This window comes from Brassica napus, chromosome C3 (genome assembly GCF_020379485.1).
Source record: "Brassica napus cultivar Da-Ae chromosome C3, Da-Ae, whole genome shotgun sequence".
In the NCBI taxonomy this organism is placed as follows: Eukaryota; Viridiplantae; Streptophyta; class Magnoliopsida; order Brassicales; family Brassicaceae; genus Brassica; species Brassica napus.
The window spans coordinates 68,895,086-68,919,102 of record NC_063446.1 but is presented as its reverse complement, the minus strand read 5'-3'; the positions used below and the strand labels follow the sequence as shown (position 1 = coordinate 68,919,102).

Here is a 24,017-nt window from a genome sequence, read left to right as displayed (position 1 = left end):
TATGCGTATATAATTTAGTAAACTAAGCTCTCCTCTACCACTTGTCGGTCATGGAAGATTTGATTCAGATCAGAATCTGAAGATCGTGCATGCCCACCACTAAACCAATTAAATAAACATCACACCCTCCACAAGAACATAAAACTACGCATCCATGTATAAATTACAAAAAAAAAACACAAAACATTCATATAATAACAACAACAAACAAACCATAAATGACCAACATGCAACAACAATGTTCAATACACAACAATCCAACAACTTCAAGCCAAATAATATTATAATTTTAAATTCTTAGAAAAAATATATTAATTATTCTTACTTTAGATTTCTTCAACTATATCAAAGTGAAAAAAAAAAATATATATAAATCATTACATTTTTTTACTTTTTGTTTTCACATAAAAAGAACGTTAGTAGTTCTTTCAACTAAAACCAACAAAATTAAATTTAATTTACAATATGATCTTCAAAAAAAAATTACCATGTTCAGTTTAAAGAAATTATTAAATATTCTATAAAATCAAATAAATTTGAATATTAAATAAATTTATTGTAAACTCACCCGCCCGTAGGACGGACCAACCCCTAGTCATGAATAATATCATTATTTGCTGACTATAGACAAATTCCTGTTCTTTAATGTTTATTATTCAATGCTAGAAATTTGACCACTCTTTTTTTGCTGGTACGTGCAGGTTGCAGAGTTTATACTCTCCTGTTGCAATCCATGACTGAACTCTCAAGTCCAAAAGATGTTGATGCTAGAACCGCTTGGTCACAGTGCAATTTGAAGGATCGATCCTAGGTCAATCTTAACTTCGATACCTATGTCTTTATTTCATTGTCTTCAAAAGATGATATACTGACTCTTCTTATGTCATGTATCTAATTATCTCATTGATTATCACATTAAAGACCAGCTAACTTCGTCTGCTTGGTTTTTATATTCAAAAGTGCCTTCTCAGATCAATGAAAACATTTTTGGTTTGTTTATGGTCACTGTAGTTCCTGCTGGGCATATGGTGTTGTAGAAGCATTGGCTAACAGGTTCTGCATCAAATATAATATGGTTTCACAAGTTTTTAAAAAATACAAACATTGATTATTGCTAGCATTTTTCTCTCCGAAAGATTAATATGGTTTCTTATGTTCCCATGACAGAATGTTTCTTTATCCGTCAATAATATCGTACCAACTTATGGATTCCTTTGTGGTCAAGGCTGTAATGAAATTTTGGATCCTAATGGTAAACTGATTGTCATCTATAGACTGTCATAACTGGTTCTATGACCCCCATCTACATGATTCTATAAAAGTGTGGCCTTTTAAATTTACATGTGCTTGAATCTGACGATCTGGTCTATAACACTGTTTTAGATTAATTCTCCCAAGTTATCTCTTTATAAAAATTGAGCAGTGAATCTAACAGTGCTGTAGTCTTCTTACTTGCTCCATCTCTGCTTTGATTCTATTGAAAACCATTTTATGTAATTCTTTCTGTCTACACCACCAAGCAAGAAATGGATATGGCTAAACATAGTACTGTATGTATTCTATTGGAGTAGGATTTCTATGTGAATTAGGAATCATATGAATATGATTTAGATAAGGTTTTCTATTATTTTCCTAGATAGCTTTGGCTTTAAGTTTTCCTGTTTTCGAATTACTTCTCTTGGTATAAATACCAAGCTTCGTTCTCAATAATATTCAAGTTAACTTTGATCCCAAACTAAGATTTGTCATGGTATCAGAGCATAACCAAAACTAAAAACATCCAAAATCGATTAATGGCCCATGACTCAATAATATTATGCTCTTTCATGAAAACAGATTCATGTTCGACATATGACTCTAACTTATCTTGCAGTTTTACATTTCCAGTTCTGATGAAAAAACATCCTATTAAAACTGACCCTATTACTTAAATAATTGGCTTCATATACAAAGTCCCTAATATGTATTTACTACCGTATTTACACAGCAAATAAAATAAATATATTTCAAATAAGTCGACACAACTGGTGCATAACATAACCTCATAAAATATTATCCATACAACAAAAACTAATCAAACATACTTATAACTAAAAAAAATAATAGTAGTATTTAAAAAAAAAATAGATTGCATATTTTTTATAAATATTTATTGTTAATTAGAAATAGTCATTCGTATATTTCGATGGAAAACAATATATATATATATATATATATCTAGATAAAAAAATTGAAACGGGTGATTGTTTTACCAATTAAAATTGATATTAAAAATACAATGCATATATTTAGATCAAATTTTGAATAGTTATTTAGTTTAATATAATAAATATTTAGTTGTTAAATATTTTCCGTACGATTTTGTGTTCTTTTGTATTATGTTATAACTATCTAAACATCAATCACAAATTTTCAGGGAGAATTTAACAGCTTATTAATTTATAGTCACTTTTTCAAGTTCAACACATAATATATATTGAGTACGAAAAAAAAATGATAATCCAAACTTATCAAATTTAAGCTGTCCAACATGTCAAGATACGATACTTTAATATTATTGTTTCCGGTTTACACAACTAATAATTAACCGACCTAATAAAAAAAATTACTCAAATGTTCACTTAATCTATAATTACAAGTTCGTCTTTTTTCTCACGGTACTCTTTAGATTCATCCAACTCCAGAAAACTACTAAAAATTATGTGATGGCACCATGAAAAAAATTGCTTATCAATACGGCATGGTATATTTAATCTTCAAATACAATAACATATACAGAGTTTAACTAATATGTATATTTTAAAATATAATAATTTGTATTGAATATTTACTCTAACTATTTACATAATTTTTTAAAAATAATCCGGCTCGTAGGGCGGGCCGGCCCTAGTTACATATATAAATATTATTATTAGTATATAAGTATATCGTAACTCTCTCTCAATCGATATTATTAGTATATAAGTAAATCGTAATTCTCTCTCAATCGATATGTATCTTTCCATCTCACTAAAAGTTTAATGCTATAATACAAGTTTGAGCCATTGACTATTATTCTTAATGTATCATATGATTACACATCTTGAACCAAAAAAATAAGTTAATGTAATCACATAAGATTTGAAATCCGGCCCAACAAAGATAATGATTTAGATTTCACTACAGTTTTATTTTAAGAGTAAAAAATATATTCAAATAAAACACACAAAAAAAACATAGAGAACACCAAGTTTTACAAAGTCCTTATAGCCCCGTGTCTCCGAACATAAGGGTCAGTGTTAAGTAGCGATTGCCTGGACTCCTCAACCTCCGGCAAACATGGGTTGGACCTGAAGTCAAATAATCCACCTTCGGTCTCAAGCCATAGATCATCATCATCAAAATATCATGTATATATGAGTTTAGGAAACGTTTTACTCAACTAATACATTTAAAACTAAACACATAAAATCATATACACTTACATATAAACCTCCAGATTCTCCACATCTTGAGGACCACAATCACCTCTCCACGACCCCTCATGTTTTCAAACCCATCCTGGAAGCATAAGCATGATCGCCAGTTGCCACACATTTTATATTACTCTCGCTATTATGAATAAAACAATTTGTGTCAATTACACTAATGTAAACATTTGGCCGTGATGTGATCGTATGTTACTTTGTACTTACATGTTGTCCCTTATGTGAAACACCATCTTTGGCGTTGTAGGGTAATAGAAATGGGCTTTTATGTTGAAGACCACTCCCATTATATCTACAAGATAAGTGTTTTCGATTACGTTACTTACATAAACATTATATGAAATATATTTTAGTAGTTAGCATTAGTACTTATGGGATAGTTTATGTTCATAATGTGGGGGATATCATGAATACACTTGAATTCCATGTAATGATGATTGTTTAGAGGATCGATGATGTTGACTTTAGTATCCGGCGTAGTAGATAGTTTGAATCGAGAGTTTGTTGCATTGAAACCTGGATAGACATGATCAACTTCTACCCGAAAGATTTCCATCCACTGTTCCTCTTGGTTCTCTAGGTCCCTAAATCTATATGCACTTCCTTAATAAACGATCATCTCCATCATTTTTTCCTGCATAATCAAGTTTTTAATTTGCATTTTATATGTTATTAGAAAATTGAGAGACGATGATTTTACACTTACAACCATAAGCAAAAGTAGTTATTTAAGTTGAACTAGGTGATGCAAAATAGTTGTTTAAGTTGAACCATAAGCAAAAAGAATTGTTTAAATTGAACTAGGTGATGTCCGATCTTGTGCGGACTAATATATATATATATATATATATATATATATATATATATATATATATATCAAACAAATTATATTTTTTAGTATTGTATTTATACAAATTATTAAATTCAATACAAATATTAATTAGTATATTTTTCTTCGTTGTGAGTTTTATTGTGCTTTATTTAACCAAACTGGATGTCATGAAGTTTTTATGTTGTCAGACATAAGCACAAAACCAGGTCCAACGTTGCGGTGAATGGCCTGAGTATTCAAGTTCCAGATCATCGTGAGGATGGTGCTCTGCAGTCAAGTAATCTTTTCATGTCTCCGTTCCTGGAATTTGACATGGGACATAGACGTTTCAACAGAAACGGGACTGCTTTGGTTCAGATCATGGGAATTGATCGTGAACAGGTTGTAATGAAGTGAATGATCAGGATGGATCATGAGAAAACCAAGTCTAGGTCTAGAAATACACCAAGGGACTTATTGGGAATTGAATAAGATGAAGAGAGCAAGCTGGACGAGTGATAAGACAGCTGGACGATGCGAGAATGAAGCTCGGTCAGCTGGGCGAAGCTCGGACAAGCTCAGTGTATCTCACATCAAGTTCAGCCAGCTCAGCTAGCTGGACTACTAGCTCCCTCAGGTGGGTCAGCTGGGAGTCAGCTCAACTCAGCTGGATGGAGTGTTGGAAGCTCGGACCAGTGTGACAGTTCTGGGCGGTTACCGGGCCGGTTGGTTGGCCAAGGATGGCTATGGGCCGGTGGGCTCTTCTGGTCAGGCCATGGGCATGGGCAATCCGTGTGAGCTTGTTTTGGACATGTCCAGGAGTGGTTTGACAGTTCCAGGACGTATGGTAACTGCCATAGGCGAAGGGGTGTGATCTGGTCCATTGATTAAATCAATGGCCAGAAATGATACCGAAGGGATGCAATGGTTAAAAAGTAACCACCCCTTCTCCTATATAAGGAAGGCAAGTCCGTGCCTTTGCAGGCACACCAGGGCTTCCTTCTACACCCTGAAACACAAAGAAAACCAGAGTAAAAGAGAGAGAGAGTCGGATTGCTCCATCCAAGATCAAGAGTGGTGTGAAGGCAGAAAAGAGGCAGTTTTGTGGGCAATCACAAGGGGAGTTGAGAACGACCCTTTGATGGTGATTGATCATGGATGATCACGTCCTAGGCTTCCTCTGTGTCCTGGGAACACACGCAAATGGTCAGGAGGGAAGGGAGAAGGCCGGACTCCACTCTCAATGGCATGAACATCCTTGAAGGCGGATGCAGTGTAGAAACTGGTTTCATGGAAGTTCCATGGATGGGAAGTTGGTGCGACCCTTGAATAGATATTATCAATACTGGAGATATGTGATAAGACAATGATGGAGGCGTGCCCTGGAGGAGCATGGCCGTCCATGATAAGGGAAGGCACATGATCTAATCATATCTTGTATAAGGTAACCGATTTTATGATTACTTTTCAGTTTATATTTCTGTCTCTTGTGGTGCGATCCAGGCCAAGTATGACACGCCCCTTGAAGACCATATATTCTGAATGATTATGGTGTAGTCTGTGGGTTCAGACTTGATTGCACTGAACCATGGCCTTCGCCGGTTCAGGAATGATGCCCATGACCTTAGCCGGGCTGTTCATGGTCAGGATCCATATGATCCGGGTCGATTCATTGGATTCTGATTATGAGGATCTCTTAGTTGGTATTTATCATGGGTTTTAGTGAATTTTAATTAATTTTTAGATCACTTTTGAAATCGGCCAGATTTGGGCCTGATGAGTAACTTGATGTTTAGATAAGGAACCAACCATGCAATGATAGATCCTTGTGTTAGGTTATTTGATCATATGCTTGTGTGTTGTGATATGTTTGTCACTTATGATCATTGATCATAAGGAATGTTAGTTATCAACCTTGGTATTGGTAAGCTATGTGCAAAACAATGGCTAAGAGCCATAAAGAAGAGTATTGCTAGTACTTGGTGGTGTGGTCCATAAGTACTGAGCCGTGTGTTATCTGATCTTGGGCAAGGATGGACGACCTGATCCATTGGTGATGGAATAAGGTGTCTGCTATGATTGATCAAAGGATGCACCAGATGTTAGAGCAAGACTGATCGGCTCCGTTGGGACAAGGTTCCATGGCCGGTTGAGTATGTGTGAAGACTTGTCGGTTCTGAGTCATGTGGGATGGTTGGTTGATTGACTTAGAGTCTGATGGGCATTATTAGTCCATCAGAGGACTTGACAATCATTATTAGTCCACGAGAGGACTTGACATTATTAGTCCACGAGAGGACTTGACATTATTAGTCCACGAGAGGACTTGATATTATTAGTCCTTGTGAAGACTTGGTATGATTAGTCCATGAGAGGACTTGGCATTGTTAGTCCATAAGCTGGACTTGATATCATAAGCTGATAAGCTAAGGGTGTTGGATGATGCATGAGTCGGGAATGGCTGAATGCACATCCTTAGCTGCTTGAAGACTTCCCAAAGGTTACTTGGTCTATGGGGATGGTTGGTTGAATGACTAAGTACCTAGGGGAGTTGTTTTATGTGTAAAGGAGCTGGACGCAGTATATGGCAGTTGGCCATAGCTCGGTCTTAGCTCAGTTCGAGTGTGACAGCTCGATCAGCTGGTTTACGAGTTCATTCAGCTAGAGCAGCTGGGCCGATGAGCTAACAAACTCTGTGGATGTGGCTAAGGTATGATCTAGTAACTCTTGCTTAGTTCTAGATAGAATGGACTAGGGGAATGGAACCTCAGATTCGTATGACTTGATTCGGGTCTAAGATCGACCTTTGAGCTAACTGGTAGTTGAGAGTACTAACCATTAGCTGAGGTGATTCGACAGGACGAGTATTAGATTGGTTATAGACCAATGGATGATAGATGTTATTCCGCTGCGTATGTGTTGTATTGATGTAAGCTAAGAAAGACTATGGTAGTCTTGAGCTAAGATCTGAGTTAGCCCTCGTCTATGGGTGATGTTTTAAATAAAGGGCAATAATTTTAAGAGGTTCGGTCAGGGTATGGACCGAGCGACGTGAGGCATCGACCGCGGCCTAGTCGGCTGGGATCGGGTCATACAAATCTGGCTGTGATTCAAGGTAGCACCTCAAGTCCCAAGACCACCCCGGGAAGTATGTGGCAAAAGTTGGTTGTAAAATCGTAATATTTCTCTAGTGTAAATTATCCACCATTAAGAAGACAAAAATTAGTTTAAAAAAAAAGATAATGTTATGAAATAACTTATAATTTATAGTATCGGGAAATTTAAATAAGAGTAGAATTCAATACCCGTAGGAAGCAAATAATACTTAATATGAGAGAAAGAGTTTATTATAAGGAAGAAGAAGAAGATGTAATTGTGTACAAAAGAGTGAGATGAGTGATGGTATTTATAGTGAGCAACAATACATAAAATATCAAAGATGGTGCTTGATTTGGTAAATGAGTGGGTGATCATAGTGCTTGATGAGTAGATGATCATAGTGCTTGATGAGTAGATGATCATAGTGCTTGAGTTGGTAAAGGAGTGGAGGATCATTTCAAAGTTTATCTTATAACACTCCCCCTTGATCATCCATCTTGTATTAAGTTTCGTAACACTCTCCTTGGGGACCGGTGTCACTCTCCGCTCTCGCTTAACGTCTTTGTTGCCTCGTTAAAAACCTTTCTAGGAAAACCCAATGGGAAAAACCATAGTTAGGTAAAAAGAGTACAACTACGTAAGCTCCCCCTCGATTGAGCAGTCATAGATCCTTCTGATGACGCATTCCAATGTTATGGACATGTTTTCTGAATACCGAAGTAGGGAGTGATTTTGTGAAGAGGTCGGCTGCATTGTCGCATGATCGGACATATCTTACTTCAATCTCTTTCTTCTTCTCGAGCTCTTGAGTGTATGAGAAGAACTTTGGATGTATATGTTTTGTTCTATCACTTTTGATATATCCTTCCTTCGTTTGAGCAACACATGCTGCATTGTCTTCATATAGAATAGTTGGCCCCGTACTTTTGTCAATCCCACTACTTGAACAAATGTGTTGGCTTATTGATCTTAGCCATACACATTCTTTACTTGCTTCATGGAGTGCGATGATCTCAGCATGATTTGAAGAGGTAGCCACAAGCGTTTGTTTCTGAGAACGCCAAGATATAGCAGTGCCTCCGATCGTAAAAACATATCCTGTTTGCGATCGGGCTTTGTGTGGATCTGAAAGATATCCTGCATCTGCAAAACCAACCATTTGACCATTTGAATCTTTAGGGTAAAATAAGCCTAAATCAATAGTCCCTTGTAGGTAACGAAAGACATGTTTAATTCCATTCCAATGTCTTCGTGTTGGAGATGAGCTAAATCTTGCTAGAAGATTAACAGTGAATGATATATCAGGCCGTGTACAATTTGCAAGGTACATCAACGCTCCAATTGCACTTAGATATGGTACTTCCGGACCAAGTATCTCTTCTTTTTCCTCAGGTGGTCGAAATGGATCACTTTCAATGTTAAGTGATCTAACGACCATTGGGGTGCTAAGAGGAGTTGATTTATCCATGTTAAATCGTTTCAACACTCTTTTAGTGTATGTGGATTGATGCACAAATATACCATTTTGTGAATGTTCTATTTGTAGGCCAAGACAATACTGTGTCTGTCCAAGATCTTTCATCTCAAATTCTCCTTTGAGATAGTCTGATGCCTTTTGTATTTCTTTTTGAGTTCCAATAATATTTAGATCATCAACATATACCGCGATTATCACAAATCCGGATGTTGTTTTCTTGATGAAAACACATGGGCATATAGGATCATTCACATATCCTTCTTTTGTTAAATGTTCACTGAGACGATTGTACCACATACGTCCAGATTGTTTTAACCCATATAATGATCTTTGCAATTTTATTGCACATAACTCTTTAGGTTTGGAACTTAATGCTTCTGGCATTTTAAATCCATCAGGGATTTTCATGTAGATATCAGTATCTAATGATCCGTATAGATAAGCTGTAACAACATCCATGAGACGCATCTCAAGATTTTTATCAGCGGCTAGACTCATCAGGAATCTAAATGTGATCGCATCCATTACAGGAGAATATGTTTCCTCATAATCAATACCAGGTCTTTGAGAAAATCCTTGGGCTACAAGGCGAGCTTTATACCTTGTAATCTCATTTTTCTCATTTCGTTTTCGAACGAAAATCCATCTGTACCCAACTGGTCTCACATCTTCAGGTGTGAGTACAATAGATCCAAACACTTTTCGTTTGTTAAGCGAATCAAGTTCGATTTGTATTGCTTCTTTCCATTTATTCCAATCATGTCTCTTTTGACATTCATATATGGATTTCGGTTCTGGATCATCGGTATCTTCATTTACCTCACTTGACACGATATATGAGAAAGCATCATCAAGGTCATTTTGTTCATTTCTATTCCATATCCTTTTATTATGGATGTAATTAATAGAAATCTCATGATTATCTTTCGATTCATGATGCTCTGATTCATCAGAGTCCTTATCATTTATTTCTTCCAAAATATTTTCTGCTATTTTGGGTGCATCATATATTTCAGCTTTCTTCTGTTTCCTAGGATTCTTATCCTTAGAACCAGCAGGTCTACCACGCTTCAGGCGTGTTTTTGGCTCTCGTGTGTCATCCTCCTTTTCTTGTTCATTTGGCATTTTGATACGAGCAGGAGCATTTGCAGCTGGTATATGAGATTTAGTTACCGTCTTGGTATCTGCAAATGCATCAGGTAGCTGGTTAGCTATACTCTGTAAATGCATAATTCGTCGAACTTCTAGTTCTGACTCTTTAGAAGGAGGATCAAGATATAACAATGATGGTACACTCCATTTTATATCACTTCCAACATTTTTGTTTTCTCCCCCTAGAACTGGGAATACATTTTCGTCAAAATGACAATCAGCAAAACGTGCTGTAAAGACGTCACCAGTCTGTGGTTCTAGGTATCTTATAATTGATGGAGAATCACAACCAACATATATTCCCAACCTTCTTTGTGGTCCCATCTTTGTTCGTTGTGGTGGTGCTACAGGCACATATACCGCACAACCAAAGATTCTAAAGTGGGAAATGTTTGGTTCTCGACCAAACGCTAACTGTAGTGGAGAATACTTATGGTATGCACTCGGTCTGATCCGAATGAGTGCTTCTGCATGCAAAATGGCATGTCCCCATACAGAGGTTGGAAGTTTTGATCTCATGATCAATGGTCTTGCAATCAATTGCAGACGCTTAATTAAAGATTCAGCCAAACCATTTTGCGTATGAACATGAGCAACCGAATGTTCAACTTCAATTCCCATTACCATACAATAGTCATTGAATGCTTGGGATGTGAATTCACCAGCGTTGTCTAGTCTAACTCTTTTAATAGTATAATCAGGAAACTGTGCTCGCAGTTTGATTATCTGAGTTAGAAATCTCGCAAATGCCACATTTCGAGATGATAATAGACAAACGTGTGACCATCTACTGGATGCGTCAATTAATACCATAAAATAGTGGAATGGTCCACATGGTGGATGTATCGGTCCACATATATCACCTTGAATTCTTTCAAGGAACTTTGGTGATTCTTTATCGATTTTGGTTGGCGATGGCCTTACGATCAATTTTCCTAGAGAACATGCAACACATGTCATTTTATTCCCTTGAGAAATCTCCTGGATTTTCAATGGATGACCATGTGAACTTTCTATGATTTTACGCATCATTGTAGTGCCTGGGTGGCCAAGGCGATCATGCCATAACGTGAACTCTTCTGGGTTCCGTTTTACTACAAGATTTGATTCGATCTCATCGATATAAGTATGATGTAATCCCGAAGGAAGTTCTGGAAACTTTTCCAATATGTGTTTTCTGCCACATTTTTCAGAAATTACATACATGTATTTCTTTCCATCCTCAGTTGCAGACTGAGTATCATATCCGTGAAGATATATGTCTTTAAAACTCAACAAATTCCTTTTAGAACTCGGAGAGTATAAAGCATTATTTATGGAAAATTTTGTTCCATTCGGCAAAGTAAAGTTTGCTTTACCAGTTCCTTCAATCACGTCTGCAGGACCTGATATTGTATTGACGACAATTCTTGTCGGTTTTATATCAGAGAAATATCTCTTTTGTCTCAGAATAGTGTGCGTTGTTCCACTATCTGGTATGCATATTTCACGAATCCGTTTCTTGGATTTTGCTCCATTAGTATTTTGATCCATTTCTGAAATTATCATAAACATTAAATAAAAGTGAAACGTGAAATTTATTCATTGATTATATAAAGAAAACACACAATAATTATACAAATATTGTTGTTAAAACAACATTATTCTTTGAAAACATAATTATTATACATTACAAATGAGGACTATTCAGCAGTCTTATTAGAAACATTTCCGTACTCTTCAAGAGTATTCTAGTCCAGCTCATTTGCGAAATCAGAGGATTCAAGGTATGAGGTCCCTTCAACGTTTTCCGTGAGGTTCACCTCTTTAGCCTTTCCTTTTATGGATTCTTGATATAACTTGCACAAATGTGGGGGAGTACGACAGGTACGGGACCAATGTCCTTTACATCCACATCTGTAACATACAGTCTCACTTTTCTTTGTGGTATCCTCTTCGGTTTCTTTGCCTTTATGAGGTTGTTCAGATCTAACCCATTTGTTAGATCTAATACTTTTAGGATAGTAAGGCTTTCCACGTTTGTTGTTGAAACGCCGACCACGACCTCGATTGGTATGGTTTCTCCTTCCCGAATATTCTACCGCCGTAGCATTCACTTCGGGAAATGCCTTGGCTCCCGTGGGTCGGGAATTATGGTTTTTGATTAGTAACTCATCGTTCTTTTCAGCCAACATGAGTGTTACCATCAATTCAGAAAATTTGGTGTACCCACATTTTCTGTAAATTCGGGATAAGACGTTGTGTTCTTTGTGGAAGGTATTGTATGTCTTGTCAAGCATTTCTGCTTCGGTGACAGGGTTACCACAATATTTTAATTGTGCAACTATCCTCAAGATAGTGGAATTGTAATCTCTAACCCTTTGGAAATCCTGAAACCTCAGGGTTTTCCACTCTTCAAGAGCGTGAGGGAGATTGATTTCCTTTTGATTATCGAATCTGTCTTTCAAGGCTTGCCATAGTACAGATGGGTCCTCAACGTCTCCATAGTCGTGAGTTAGATTCTCATCTAAGTGCTTCTTCAGGAAGATTATCGCCTCGGCTATATGCTCGGGTGGCGATTTGTTACCGACTTTTATAGCTTCAGATATCTTTTTTATTACAAGATAAGGTTTCACATTTGTGACCCATCTGACATAGTTTTCGCCGGTTACTTTTAGAGCCGGGAACTGGAGTTTCTCGATGTTTGCCATTTGTATTTCTAAAACACAAAATAGTAATTTTATTAGAACTTCATAATTTAAAAACCGTTTACATTAATCATACAAGCAATTACAAGGAGAAGCGATGTAAATAAAATTAAACCGATATTCATCTTAAATTCACTCGGAGTAAATTCTCCAACGAATGAACCATAAATAGAAACACAAATAAAAATGGCACATAAAAACAAAAGTGCGCGAATCATCTTTCTTGAAATGAAAAATCGGAGGAGAGCGATTTGAAATTTTTGAGAGAAGATGAAATGTTTTGGATGATGAAATGGAGTGAAAATGAGTTGTATTTATAGATGAAAATTACTGTTCATGACCGTTGGAGAAAGGGGAAATTTTTGAAAAATTTTCTTTGTGACCGTTGGGGTTAAATCGAGTGCACCAAAAATTAGTCTGAAAATATCGTATTAAACGGTCAATCAAATCTATAAAATTTCATAAAAGTGAAAAATTATGACAATGAAATATTTATGTTATATGACAACAAATCATGCGACGGCTCAGCCGATCAATGCAGAATAATAAATAAATTATACGGCGGCTCGGCCGACCAATTAATAATAAACAGAATATAAGGCGGCTCAGCCGACCAATAAATAATAAACAGGATATAAGGCGGCTCGGCCGACCAATAAATAAATTAAATTACTAGTAAATAATATAGGCGGTATTCCGGCCATTATAACATGATATAAATAATAGTAGAGGCGGTATACCGACCATTATAACAGGGTATAAATGATACAAATAAATTTTACCAAATCGCAGAGTGATCGTGCTGATAACGTGTTATGAAATAACTTATAATTTATAGTATCGGGAAATTTAAATAAGAGTAGAATTCAATACCCGTAGGAAGCAAATAACACTTAATATGAGAGAAAGAGTTTATTATAAGGAAGAAGAAGAAGATGTAATTGTGTACAAAAGAGTGAGATGAGTGATGGTATTTATAGTGAGCAACAATACATAAAATATCAAAGATGGTGCTTGATTTGGTAAATGAGTGGGTGATCATAGTGCTTGATGAGTAGATGATCATAGTGCTTGATAAGTAGATGATCATAGTGCTTGAGTTGGTAAAGGAGTGGAGGATCGTTTCAAAGTTTATCTTATAACAGATAAAAATTATTTATTAATCATTTCTCATCAATATACCTGTTCAATGGGCTAAGCCCAACAAGTTAATAAGCCCAAATTGTTTCATTGCCTCACCGTTTACTGCAACCCCTCTCTCTCTCTCTCTCTCTCTCTCTCTCTCGATTACTCCGTCGACAGTACAGGTTCTAGGGTTATCGTCGTCATCATCATCATCTACAACTTTTGTTCCTTGTTCTTACCGCAATGAGTTTGGAGCACGTCTTGAACTATCTGAAACGCAAGCACCTCGAGAACCCTTCTTTCTCGTACGCAGTGGAGAACGAAGACAATGGCGGAAACGTTATCTGGGCCGATCCCACTTGCAGGTCGAACTACACTCACTTCGGCGACACCCTCGTCTTCGACACTACCTACATGAGAAACAATCAAGTCCCTTTCGCTGCCTTGACAGGCTTCAACCACCACGGCCACCCTCTCCTCTTCGGCTGCGCTCTCGTCCTCAACCAATCACAATCCTCCTTCGCGTGGCTCTTCCACTCTTGGCTTCAAGCCATGTCCGCTCCTCATCCTCCTCCTTCCATCACCCTCGAGCCTGACCCCGTGATCCACCTCGCCGCTTCTCAGGTTTTCCCCCAGGCGCGTCTTCGTTTCAGCCTCCGTCTTATCATGGAGAAGCTCGCTCACGTGTTTCAGTCTCACCCCGGGTTTCAATCAGAGTTCTTGAGCTGTGTTACCGAGACGGAGACGGTTAGTGACTTCGAGGGGGCTTGGGACTCTGTTTTGAGGAGACACTGTCTCGAGGAGAATCATTGGATTCAGTCTATTTATAATGTGAGGCAGCAGTGGGTTCCTGTTTTTATTAAAGACACTTTTTTTGGAGAGCTGTCTAGTGAGAACTCCTTCTTCCACGGGTTTGTGGACGGGTCAACCACCATGGAGATGATCATGGCCCAGTGTGAGGAAGCTGTTAACAGCTGGCGTGTGAAAGAGCTGAGAGCTGATTATGAGTCGACTAACTCTACTCCTGTTTTGAAGACGGCTTCTCCCACGGAGAAGCAAGTTGCTGGAGTGTATACGAGAGCAGCGTTTTTGAAGTTTCAGGAGGAGTTTGTTGAGATTTCCGCAAATCCTGTGAATAAGATGAGTGATTCCACTTATCGTGTGGGGAAGTTCGGACAAGGTCACACTGTTGAGTTTGAGTCTCTTGAGGAGGTGAAAGCTAATTGCAGCTGTAGGATGTTTGAGTATTCGGGGATTGTTTGTAGACATATATTGGCTGTGTTCAGTGCCAGGAATGTTTTTACTCTTCCGTCTAGGTATCTGCTAAGGAGATGGACCAAGGAAGCAAAGAGTAGTAGCGAGTTTTCAAACAGTAGTTGCCAAGAGTCCTTAACTGTTTGCTATGACAATCTCCGCCAAGAAGCAACCAAGTATGTGGAGGAGGGAGCCAAGTCTATTCAGATTTATAAAGCTGCAGTGGTTGCCTTAGATGAAGCTGCCAAGAAGGTTGCTGCTGCAAGTAGCAAAACTAGAGGAGGAGCAACTAATGGGGATTCTTACCAGTCTGACGAAACTCAAGAAACGGCCAATGGAATGTATCATCCACTTCAATGTCAGGGTGAAAAGGAGAGGACCATACTTGAACTGACAGCTGAGCTGGAGAGGACAGGTCAGCGATGCGAAGCTTATCGAGCAAACCTGCTGTCTATTTTGAGAGATATGGAAGAACACAAGTTTCAGCTGTCTCTCAAGGTGCAAAATGCTAGACTAAGCTTGAAAGAGTGAGTGCAAACCTGATGGATAATGCCCATACCATCACAGTTATACTCGTTTACTCTCTGCTTTTAATCAAAATCTTCTAGCTTCAATAACTCTGCACTTAAAAGATGATAACACCCATTATATCTTCTTCTACTCAAAAGATGAAAACCATAGACAGAACATAATGAATCATAAGCGTAGTCTGTAATAGTATGAGAAATAAATAAGAAATCACATGTTGTCCAAAAAAAAAAACCTACAAAGAGGACCTAAGCAAAGATGTTTTGTGTGAACAAGAGGCCACATATGAGAAACACAGCGTACAAGCTAAAATCCATAGAAACAGCGTTCATTATTTTCTTCATCATCATGACCATCTCCAGCGCGTTGCCCACTTGGTCCGCTATGCCTAGTCCATTCATTACTGAGTTTTCTCGTCTTGAAGCTGAGGGAGGATCTCCATGATGGCCCAGCAGAATACGCCCCAGCACAATTGTGGCATCGGTCAAGAGAAGCAAGAAGACAGGTCTGAAGCTTACTATGCTGCCTAGGGAAGAGAACCCGAGATGAGATAGCACGACAAGAAGCGCAATCAGAATAGATGAGAACATCCGTGCGTATTCCGAAGCATCAATGGCGGCTCCAATGTGTTTTGGAGTGATGGTGTTCACAAAACTAACCAGAGGAGTAAATGCTTGAGAAGCGCCCAAATCTACCACTGATGATGGGGTTGCAGGAGACGGTTGTATTGTTGCGTCTCTGGGATCTGAATCGGAGGCTTCAGCCAATGATTCAGTAAACTTGAGAGGCTGAAGAGAGTCTGCTCTGCTTTGATGGATGATAGGGTCCATATTATCAAGCATCGAAGCCTCGGAGATGTTTTCCTGATGACTTGTGAAAGCTGCAATGTCAGAACCAGGATCATCAAAACCAACACACTAGGTTTTTTTCCTTGATATAATGCTTATATAAGAGACTGGAATCAACAACATATTAAATGATGCTACCACATTGAAACCAATTACCCCCTATGACGACTCTTGTTCAGAATATAACAAGTTAAGCAAGCAAAAAACAGACACTTGTAGATAAGTGGATACAGCAAGTACATCAGTAACCTCTTAGTAAAAGCAGTGTAAAGGTAAGCCTGAAGGAACACAAAATTCGTAATCAGTGCGGATTAATGTAATCGCTTAGCATCTAATCATCCAAGACACAAACAATAGCGGAAATCGAACTTCGGTACGAACAATTCGAGGGTGGTCATATTCCATAGAGAGACAAGACAGAAAGAGAACCTGTTTCTCGTTCAGTAGGAATCTCATCACGAGACGGAATCGTCTCCGGTGAGAGATGAGATTGAGACAGGGAAGAAGGTGGAGGAGGAGGAACGCCGTTGATCTGACCAGTGATAAAGGCCAAACGATCAGATCCTCTTTCTAAGATTTTTCGCCTCCTCGCTTCTCTGCTGTTCGACGCCATTGTCTTTGTCTTTGTCTTCGGAGGGAGGGAAGGAATCGTCGGTTCGGGGAGCTTAGAGACGCCGTGGGTCAGCTTGATCCCTTTAAAACGCCGATTTCTAAAGGAATTTGTCGCGTTTGAAGTAATGGGCTTAACGGGCCAGATTGCCACAATATAGCTCAAATGGGCCGAATGCCTTCAAATGATTATTATAGACGTGTAGGTTCTAAATTACAACTTCTAATCTATACTCTCTCCGTCTTACTATACGTTTTGTAATAGTGCACAAAAATTAAAAAAATTACATTTCCCGAAAAAAATATTTTAAAGATATAATTTTAAAATCAGTTAACCAATTATAAAAAAGACTGTAAAATCTAATTGGTTGAACAGTTTGCAATAAAGTTAAAATTAAACTTTAAATCTCAAAACTTCTTTAAAATCTTAAAATTTCATGTAAATTGAAACAAAACAAACCTTCTAAAACATCATCTATATTGAAACGGAGGAAGTATATATATATGCTTGATTGCTTGGCTAAGAAACTGCATTGTTTTTTCCTTTCAATTTGATCAACCGCGTAGTCGCTATTTTGATCCTCACTATGATTATATAACCATGGACATGATTATACACCAATGTGAGTTCGCATGTGTTGGGTTTCTAGATTGAATATGACTTGGCATCTCCCGAACTCTTGCTTATCTTGTGCCTTGTGGTCTTTCTGCGTGGGCCACCCTGCTAGGATCTGACGTCACCGTTCATCTTGATAAAGCAATGTTGAATGGGTCAAGATTACAACCGGTCGACATTACTAAAGTTTCTATAAGATTGATAATAAGTATTACTCATGGTTCATGGTATATATATCATCTAGGTAAAGATGTAAAAGGGATAACTTATAATCAATAGACAATAATGTAGTTCTTATAAAATTGAAAACAAAATTACTAAATGTTATTTTTAGAATGCTATATCGTGTATAAAACATTCTTTTGTTTAAGATAGATATAATAATAAGGAAGAAAGCGAATATAGTAAAGTGGAAAATAAATGGGTATGACCATATAACGTAAATATAATAAAACGTGTGTTTAACATAAGTAAAATGAAATGGTCCAAAATTTAAATAACAACATTCGTCGTCGATAAAAATAAGATTTTAAATTAATAGATTAGATATAAAATTAGTGAAGTGATTTTTGGAAAGATAAGATTTGATTTTGCAGCCAATACAAAAACCCAGAAATAATTTGGGTTTGGCAGATAGTTTAACTATAACTACATCTCGATCTGCGCAACCGCGCGAATTTTTTTTTCATTTATTTTTATATAAATATTTTATTTTCAATTCTAAATTGGTATATATTATAATATATATGTGTCTCTCAATTTTTAAAACATAATAAATTCAAGGTATATTTTTTTTATTGAATAGATTGTTTCAAACTTTCACATGTATTTGTATCTTCATCTATATATATATTTTCGGATTATTATTTCATTATTAAAATCGTAACTATATATAGAAAGATTAGTAAAATATTGTTTTGCCGTCATATTCAAAGATATTGTAACATTTCACAAATTTAGAAAGTTTTTAAAAAATTAAACTTTTCGCTTCATAGATTTATATTATCGAGTAATAATTAAATATACTATCTATAAATCCAATGGATCATCTATTGTTTAAATCCAATTATTGATAGCCCAATAAAAATTTCAGGTTGGCCCAAAATTTAAATGATAAGATTAGAGATTAAATATAACATGACTTTCTTGGAATATGTTCATTAGGTCCATTTTTTAAAAAATCACACATGAAACAAAGTTGTTACTTCTGTTTTAACTGGACCCTGATCCGCGCGCCAGCGCAGATATGAATTTTCAGTTTTTAATTATTTATTTTATTAAATGATGTATTTGTAATATTCGTTCATATTATATTCATTACGTAAATATTTTTTTTTGCATCTTAAACTATATACTTTTTTACGAATGTGTGATATCATATAAAAAAAAATGAGTATAGAGTTAATTAGATAATTTTAAAAACAGAAATTTTTCTTTCGTGTGCGATATCATATAAATAATGATTCGCCCAATTAACAAAAATCATGATTATTTTATGTATAATTTTTTTTTATTTTGACCATTTCCTTAAAAATATATTAAATTTTACATATTTTAATTAGAATATTTTTAATATCTTTACCTTTTTATTTGAAATGCAATTCAATATTTTTTTTAACAATTATAACAAAATATTTAAAAAATATTTTTAGAATTTGTTTGAAAAAATATGAAAATTATATTTTAAATTAAAATTATCCTAAAATATGATAAGTTTTGATGTAAACGAAAACTCAAATTATGTCAAAAATAATGATATTCAATGATAATAACAATTTTAATTGATTATTTTTAAAAAAATACGTTTACAAAAATATTGTTTGAAAGAAAATTCATTTAACTTTCAAATATAAAATGAAAATATTATAATTAAATAATAAAAAATATAAATAAAAACCATAAATATAGCAAATGACAACTGAGTTATATTATGCTAAAATTTTCTTTCTAACAATTTATCAAATGACAAATGATTTATGAGCAAATAATACCATATAATTTTTAAAACATAGCCATTCTTAAATTTTTTTGAATAAATAATTATTTTTAAATTTAATCAACTGAAAATAATATCCGTACAATTGTGTGAGTCAAATTTTCGTTTTATTGATGCATGTTATATATTAGTGCTGCATATTTTAGGTAACATTTTAATGATGCACGTTTTTAAAAATCTCCGTTATGAAAATTATGCATGTAAGGATAACTCATGAGTTTTTTTGGTTGATTAAATGACATTATGTCCAAATTTATTTAAGGATATTTCATTAAGGTAACTGAAAAAGACAAACAATAAAATAGGAAGTTTAAATTCATTTAAACATATTTCATTAATATAACTGAAAAGACAAGTAATAAATTAGGCTGTTTTATTCGTTTTAGGATATTTCATAAATGCAATTGAAAAAGACAAGCAAAAAAAAGAAGTTTAATTAATAAAGTAAGAACATTTTCAAATAGGTGTTTTTCTTTTAATAATTTAGATATATAAGATTTCATTGGTTTAATAATAAACCGACGTGATAGTGACAAAGAAAAATGAAAAAAAAGAAACAAAAAGGAAAAAAAGAAAGTAAACCGACGTGTTGAAAAAGGCAATGGCAGTTTTTGTAATCCCTATATAATTAGATGAAACCCAAAACAAGAAATATCAGAGTGAAAAGAAGAGAAACCCTAGAAATCTATCGAGAGAAATAAACAAACTTGTTCTTGGATTGTTTCATTGATTGATCGGCGCCGCCATGAACAAACTAAAGCACCTATCTCTCGTCTCCAACATCTGCAACGAGTTGGAAACGCATGTAGTTGCTGTAGCGCCAAAGGATTTAGCCGAGTACATCATCGATCTGGGCCGCAACTCCGAGACGGCCGATGAACTCGATAAGAAGCTGAAGAAGGACGACGCAGAGCTTCCTGATTATTTCGTCCGGTCGCTGTTAACTTTAATCCACGGGATCTACCCTCCGCAGCCCAAATCCGAGGAGAAAAGGAGATTCAAGGGCTTAGCGATTAAGGATACTAAGGATAAGGTCAAGGAGCTCGAGAGGGAAGCTCAGAGAGAGGAGGATCGAGATGATAGAAGGGATCGGCATAGACATAGGGGAGGAAGATCACGTGGTGATAGGTATAGGAGGGGGAGATCACGTGGTAGGGGTGGTGCGAACGAGCCTGAGTTGTATCAGGTTTACAAAGGTAGAGTGACTAGGGTGATGGAGTCTGGCTGCTTTGTTCAGTTTGATAGGTTCAGAGGGAAAGAAGGTCTAGTTCATGTTTCTCAGATGGGGGCTGAGAGTTTGGTGAAGAAGCGGGATATGCAAGTGTATGTCAAAGTTTTATCTGTCAAAGAGGGTGGTGCTAAGTATAGTCTTTCCATGAAGGATGTTGATCAGAACACGGGTAGAGACTATTCAGATTCAGCCAGGAGGAGTAATCCATCTTTTAGAACAAAGGATACCAAGTCTGGGATTTCAGGGATCCGGATTCTTGAAGAGGAGCGTCCTTCACGTAGGAGGCCACTGAAGAAGAAGATGAGCTCCCCTGAGAGATGGGAAGCGAAGCAGATCATTGCTTCTGGTGCTCTGAAAGCCACTGACTTTCCTGATTATTATGATGAGGATGGAGTTGGGATGCTTTATCAGGAGGAAGGTGCTGAACAAGAGTTCGAGATTGAGATGAACGAAGAAGAACCTGCTTTCTTACAAGGGCAGACCAGGTGCTCTGCCGACATGTCTCCTGTCAAGATCTTCAGAAATCCACAAGGCTCCTTGAGTCGTGCTGCTGCACTTCAGTCTGCGCTCACCAAGGAGAGGAGAGAAATGGGGGATCAGCAGCAAAGAACAATTCTTGACTCTATCCCCAAGGATCTGAATCGTCCTTGGGAAGATCCTATGCCTGAAACTGGTGAAAGGCATCTTGCACAGGAGCTTAGAGGTGTTGGATTATCTGCTTATGACATGCCTGAGTGGAAGAAGGATGCTTTCGGGAATACTCCAACTTTTGGACAAAGATCAAAGCTTTCTATCCAGGAGCAAAGGGAGAGCCTTCCTATATACAAGCTGAAAACGGAGCTGATACAGGCTGTGCATGATAATCAAGTGTTGGTGGTCATTGGTGAAACTGGTTCAGGCAAGACGACTCAGGTGACTCAGTATCTTGCCGAAGCTGGTTACACTACCAAAGGAAAGATTGGGTGTACGCAGCCTCGTAGGGTCGCAGCAATGTCTGTTGCAAAGAGAGTAGCTGAGGAGTTTGGTTGTCGTTTGGGAGAGGAGGTAGGGTATGCTATTCGGTTTGAGGATTGTACTGGACCAGATACGCTGATCAAGTACATGACTGATGGTATGCTTCTTAGGGAGATTCTGATTGATGAAAACCTCTCTCAGTACTCTGTTATAATGCTTGATGAAGCTCATGAGCGGACAATTAACACTGATGTGTTGTTTGGTCTTCTCAAGAAGCTGTTGAAACGCAGGCCTGACCTTCGTCTTATTGTCACATCCGCCACATTAGATGCAGAGAAATTCTCTGGGTATTTCTTCGACTGCAACATCTTTACAATTCCTGGAAAAACCTTCCCTGTAGAGATTCTGTATAACAAACAGCCAGAAAGCGATTACTTGGGTTTAGCCCTGACCACAGTTCTTCAGATTCACTTGACTGAGCCAGAGGGTGACATTCTTCTCTTTTTGACGGGACAGGAAGAGATTGATTCTGCATGTGAGTCCCTGTACGAGAGAACGAAAAATCTAGGTAAAAACGTTCCTGAACTCATCATACTACCTGTTTACAGTGCCCTTCCTAGTGAAATGCAGTCTAGAATATTTGATCCTCCTCCTCCTGGTACCCGGAAAGTAGTTGTAGCTACAAATATTGCAGAAGCTTCTTTGACAATAGATGGAATATATTATGTTGTTGATCCTGGGTTTGCAAAGCAGAACGTGTATAATCCAAAGCAAGGACTAGATTCGCTTGTCATAACCCCAATCTCACAGGCATCGGCAACGCAGAGAGCTGGGCGTGCTGGTCGTACTGGTCCTGGGAAATGTTACCGTCTCTACACGAAGAGCGCATACCGTAATGAGATGCCTCCTACATCAATCCCTGAAATCCAGAGGATTAACCTAGGAATGACAACCCTTACCATGAAAGCAATGGGTATCAATGACCTGTTGTCGTTTGACTTCATGGATCCACCCCAACCGCAAGCCTTGATCTCTGCTATGGAACAGCTGTACAGCCTGGGAGCTTTGGATGAGGAAGGTCTGTTGACGAAGCTGGGTAGAAAAATGGCTGAGTTTCCTCTCCAACCACCGCTCTCTAAGATGTTGCTAGCGAGTGTGGATCTTGGGTGCAGCGATGAGATTTTGACGATGATTGCTATGGTCCAGGGGGATAACATATTTTATAGACCAAGAGAGAAGCAAGCTCAAGCAGACCAGAAGAAGGCAAAGTTTTTCCAGCCTGAAGGTGATCACTTGACATTGCTAACTGTATATGAAGCTTGGAAGGCTAAGAACTTCTCAGGGCCATGGTGTTTTGACAACTTCATACAGTCACGATCCTTACGACGTGCTCAAGACGTGAGGAAACAGCTTCTCAGCATTATGGACAAATATAAACTAGACGTGGTAAGCGCGGGGAAGAACTTCACGAAGATAAGGAAAGCAATCACAGCAGGATTATTCTTCCATGTAGCAAGAAAAGATCCGCAGGAAGGTTACAGGACGCTAGTGGAGAATCAACCGGTTTACATACACCCGGGCAGTGCATTGTTCCAAAGACATCCAGATTGGGTGATATATCATGATCTTGTGATGACGACCAAGGAGTACATGAGAGAAGTGACCGTGATTGACCCAAAGTGGCTTGTGGAGCTAGCTCCTAGGTTTTTCAAAGTGGCTGATCCAACCCATATGAGCAAGCGTAAGCGCCAGGAACGCATTGAGCCTCTGTATGATCGTTATCACGAGCCTAACTCATGGCGTCTCAGCAAAAGACGTGCTTGAGAGAGATTTCAAGTTTTATTCTTCCTTTTGTTTGTCACCCAAATCCTCAAATGTTTTTTTTTCCACCTTTCTTATATATAACTAACAGTATGATGGATGAGTAAGAGATTGCAACTGCATCATGTTTTTCTTTTGACATGTATGTGATTTTGGAAGCCATTTGATAATATTTATCACGAGAACTACCACGAGTAATACAAAATTATATGCCTGTTTAGAATGTCTGCTCAGGTGTTTCAGATGTTCAAATGAGGAAGCAAGCCTCATGGTTTTACCTACCGACATGGATACAACACAAGTGTGACTGGAGCCAATACACTTCTTGGTACCTTGCAGAAC

General features: G+C 37.3%; 4 protein-coding genes across 4 annotated transcripts; 2 read left to right on the top strand and 2 right to left on the bottom strand.

The window, feature by feature from the left end:
* Positions 1-11,736: 11,736 nt before the first annotated feature.
* On the bottom strand, positions 11,737-12,696 carry LOC125583461. The gene has a single exon (XM_048750430.1). The coding sequence runs from the start codon at positions 12,694-12,696 to the stop codon at positions 11,737-11,739; it is 960 nt and encodes a 319-aa protein (XP_048606387.1).
* Positions 12,697-13,912: 1,216 nt separating this feature from the next.
* LOC111204752 (protein FAR1-RELATED SEQUENCE 9-like) lies at positions 13,913-15,689 on the top strand. The gene has a single exon (XM_048750428.1). The coding sequence runs from the start codon at positions 14,062-14,064 to the stop codon at positions 15,601-15,603; it is 1,542 nt and encodes a 513-aa protein (XP_048606385.1). The 5' UTR covers positions 13,913-14,061; the 3' UTR covers positions 15,604-15,689.
* A 61-nt stretch (positions 15,690-15,750) lies between these two features.
* Positions 15,751-17,148, bottom strand: LOC111204751. The gene is made up of 2 exons (XM_022700131.2): positions 16,878-17,148; positions 15,751-16,480 (listed from the first exon to the last, which is right to left on the bottom strand). The coding sequence occupies exons 1-2, from the start codon at positions 17,059-17,061 to the stop codon at positions 15,849-15,851; spliced, it is 816 nt and encodes a 271-aa protein (XP_022555852.1). The 5' UTR covers positions 17,062-17,148; the 3' UTR covers positions 15,751-15,848.
* A 3,147-nt stretch (positions 17,149-20,295) lies between these two features.
* Positions 20,296-23,870, top strand: LOC106358982 (probable pre-mRNA-splicing factor ATP-dependent RNA helicase DEAH5). Its single transcript, XM_022700130.2, has one exon. The coding sequence runs from the start codon at positions 20,415-20,417 to the stop codon at positions 23,676-23,678; it is 3,264 nt and encodes a 1,087-aa protein (XP_022555851.2). The 5' UTR covers positions 20,296-20,414; the 3' UTR covers positions 23,679-23,870.
* Positions 23,871-24,017: the final 147 nt, after the last annotated feature.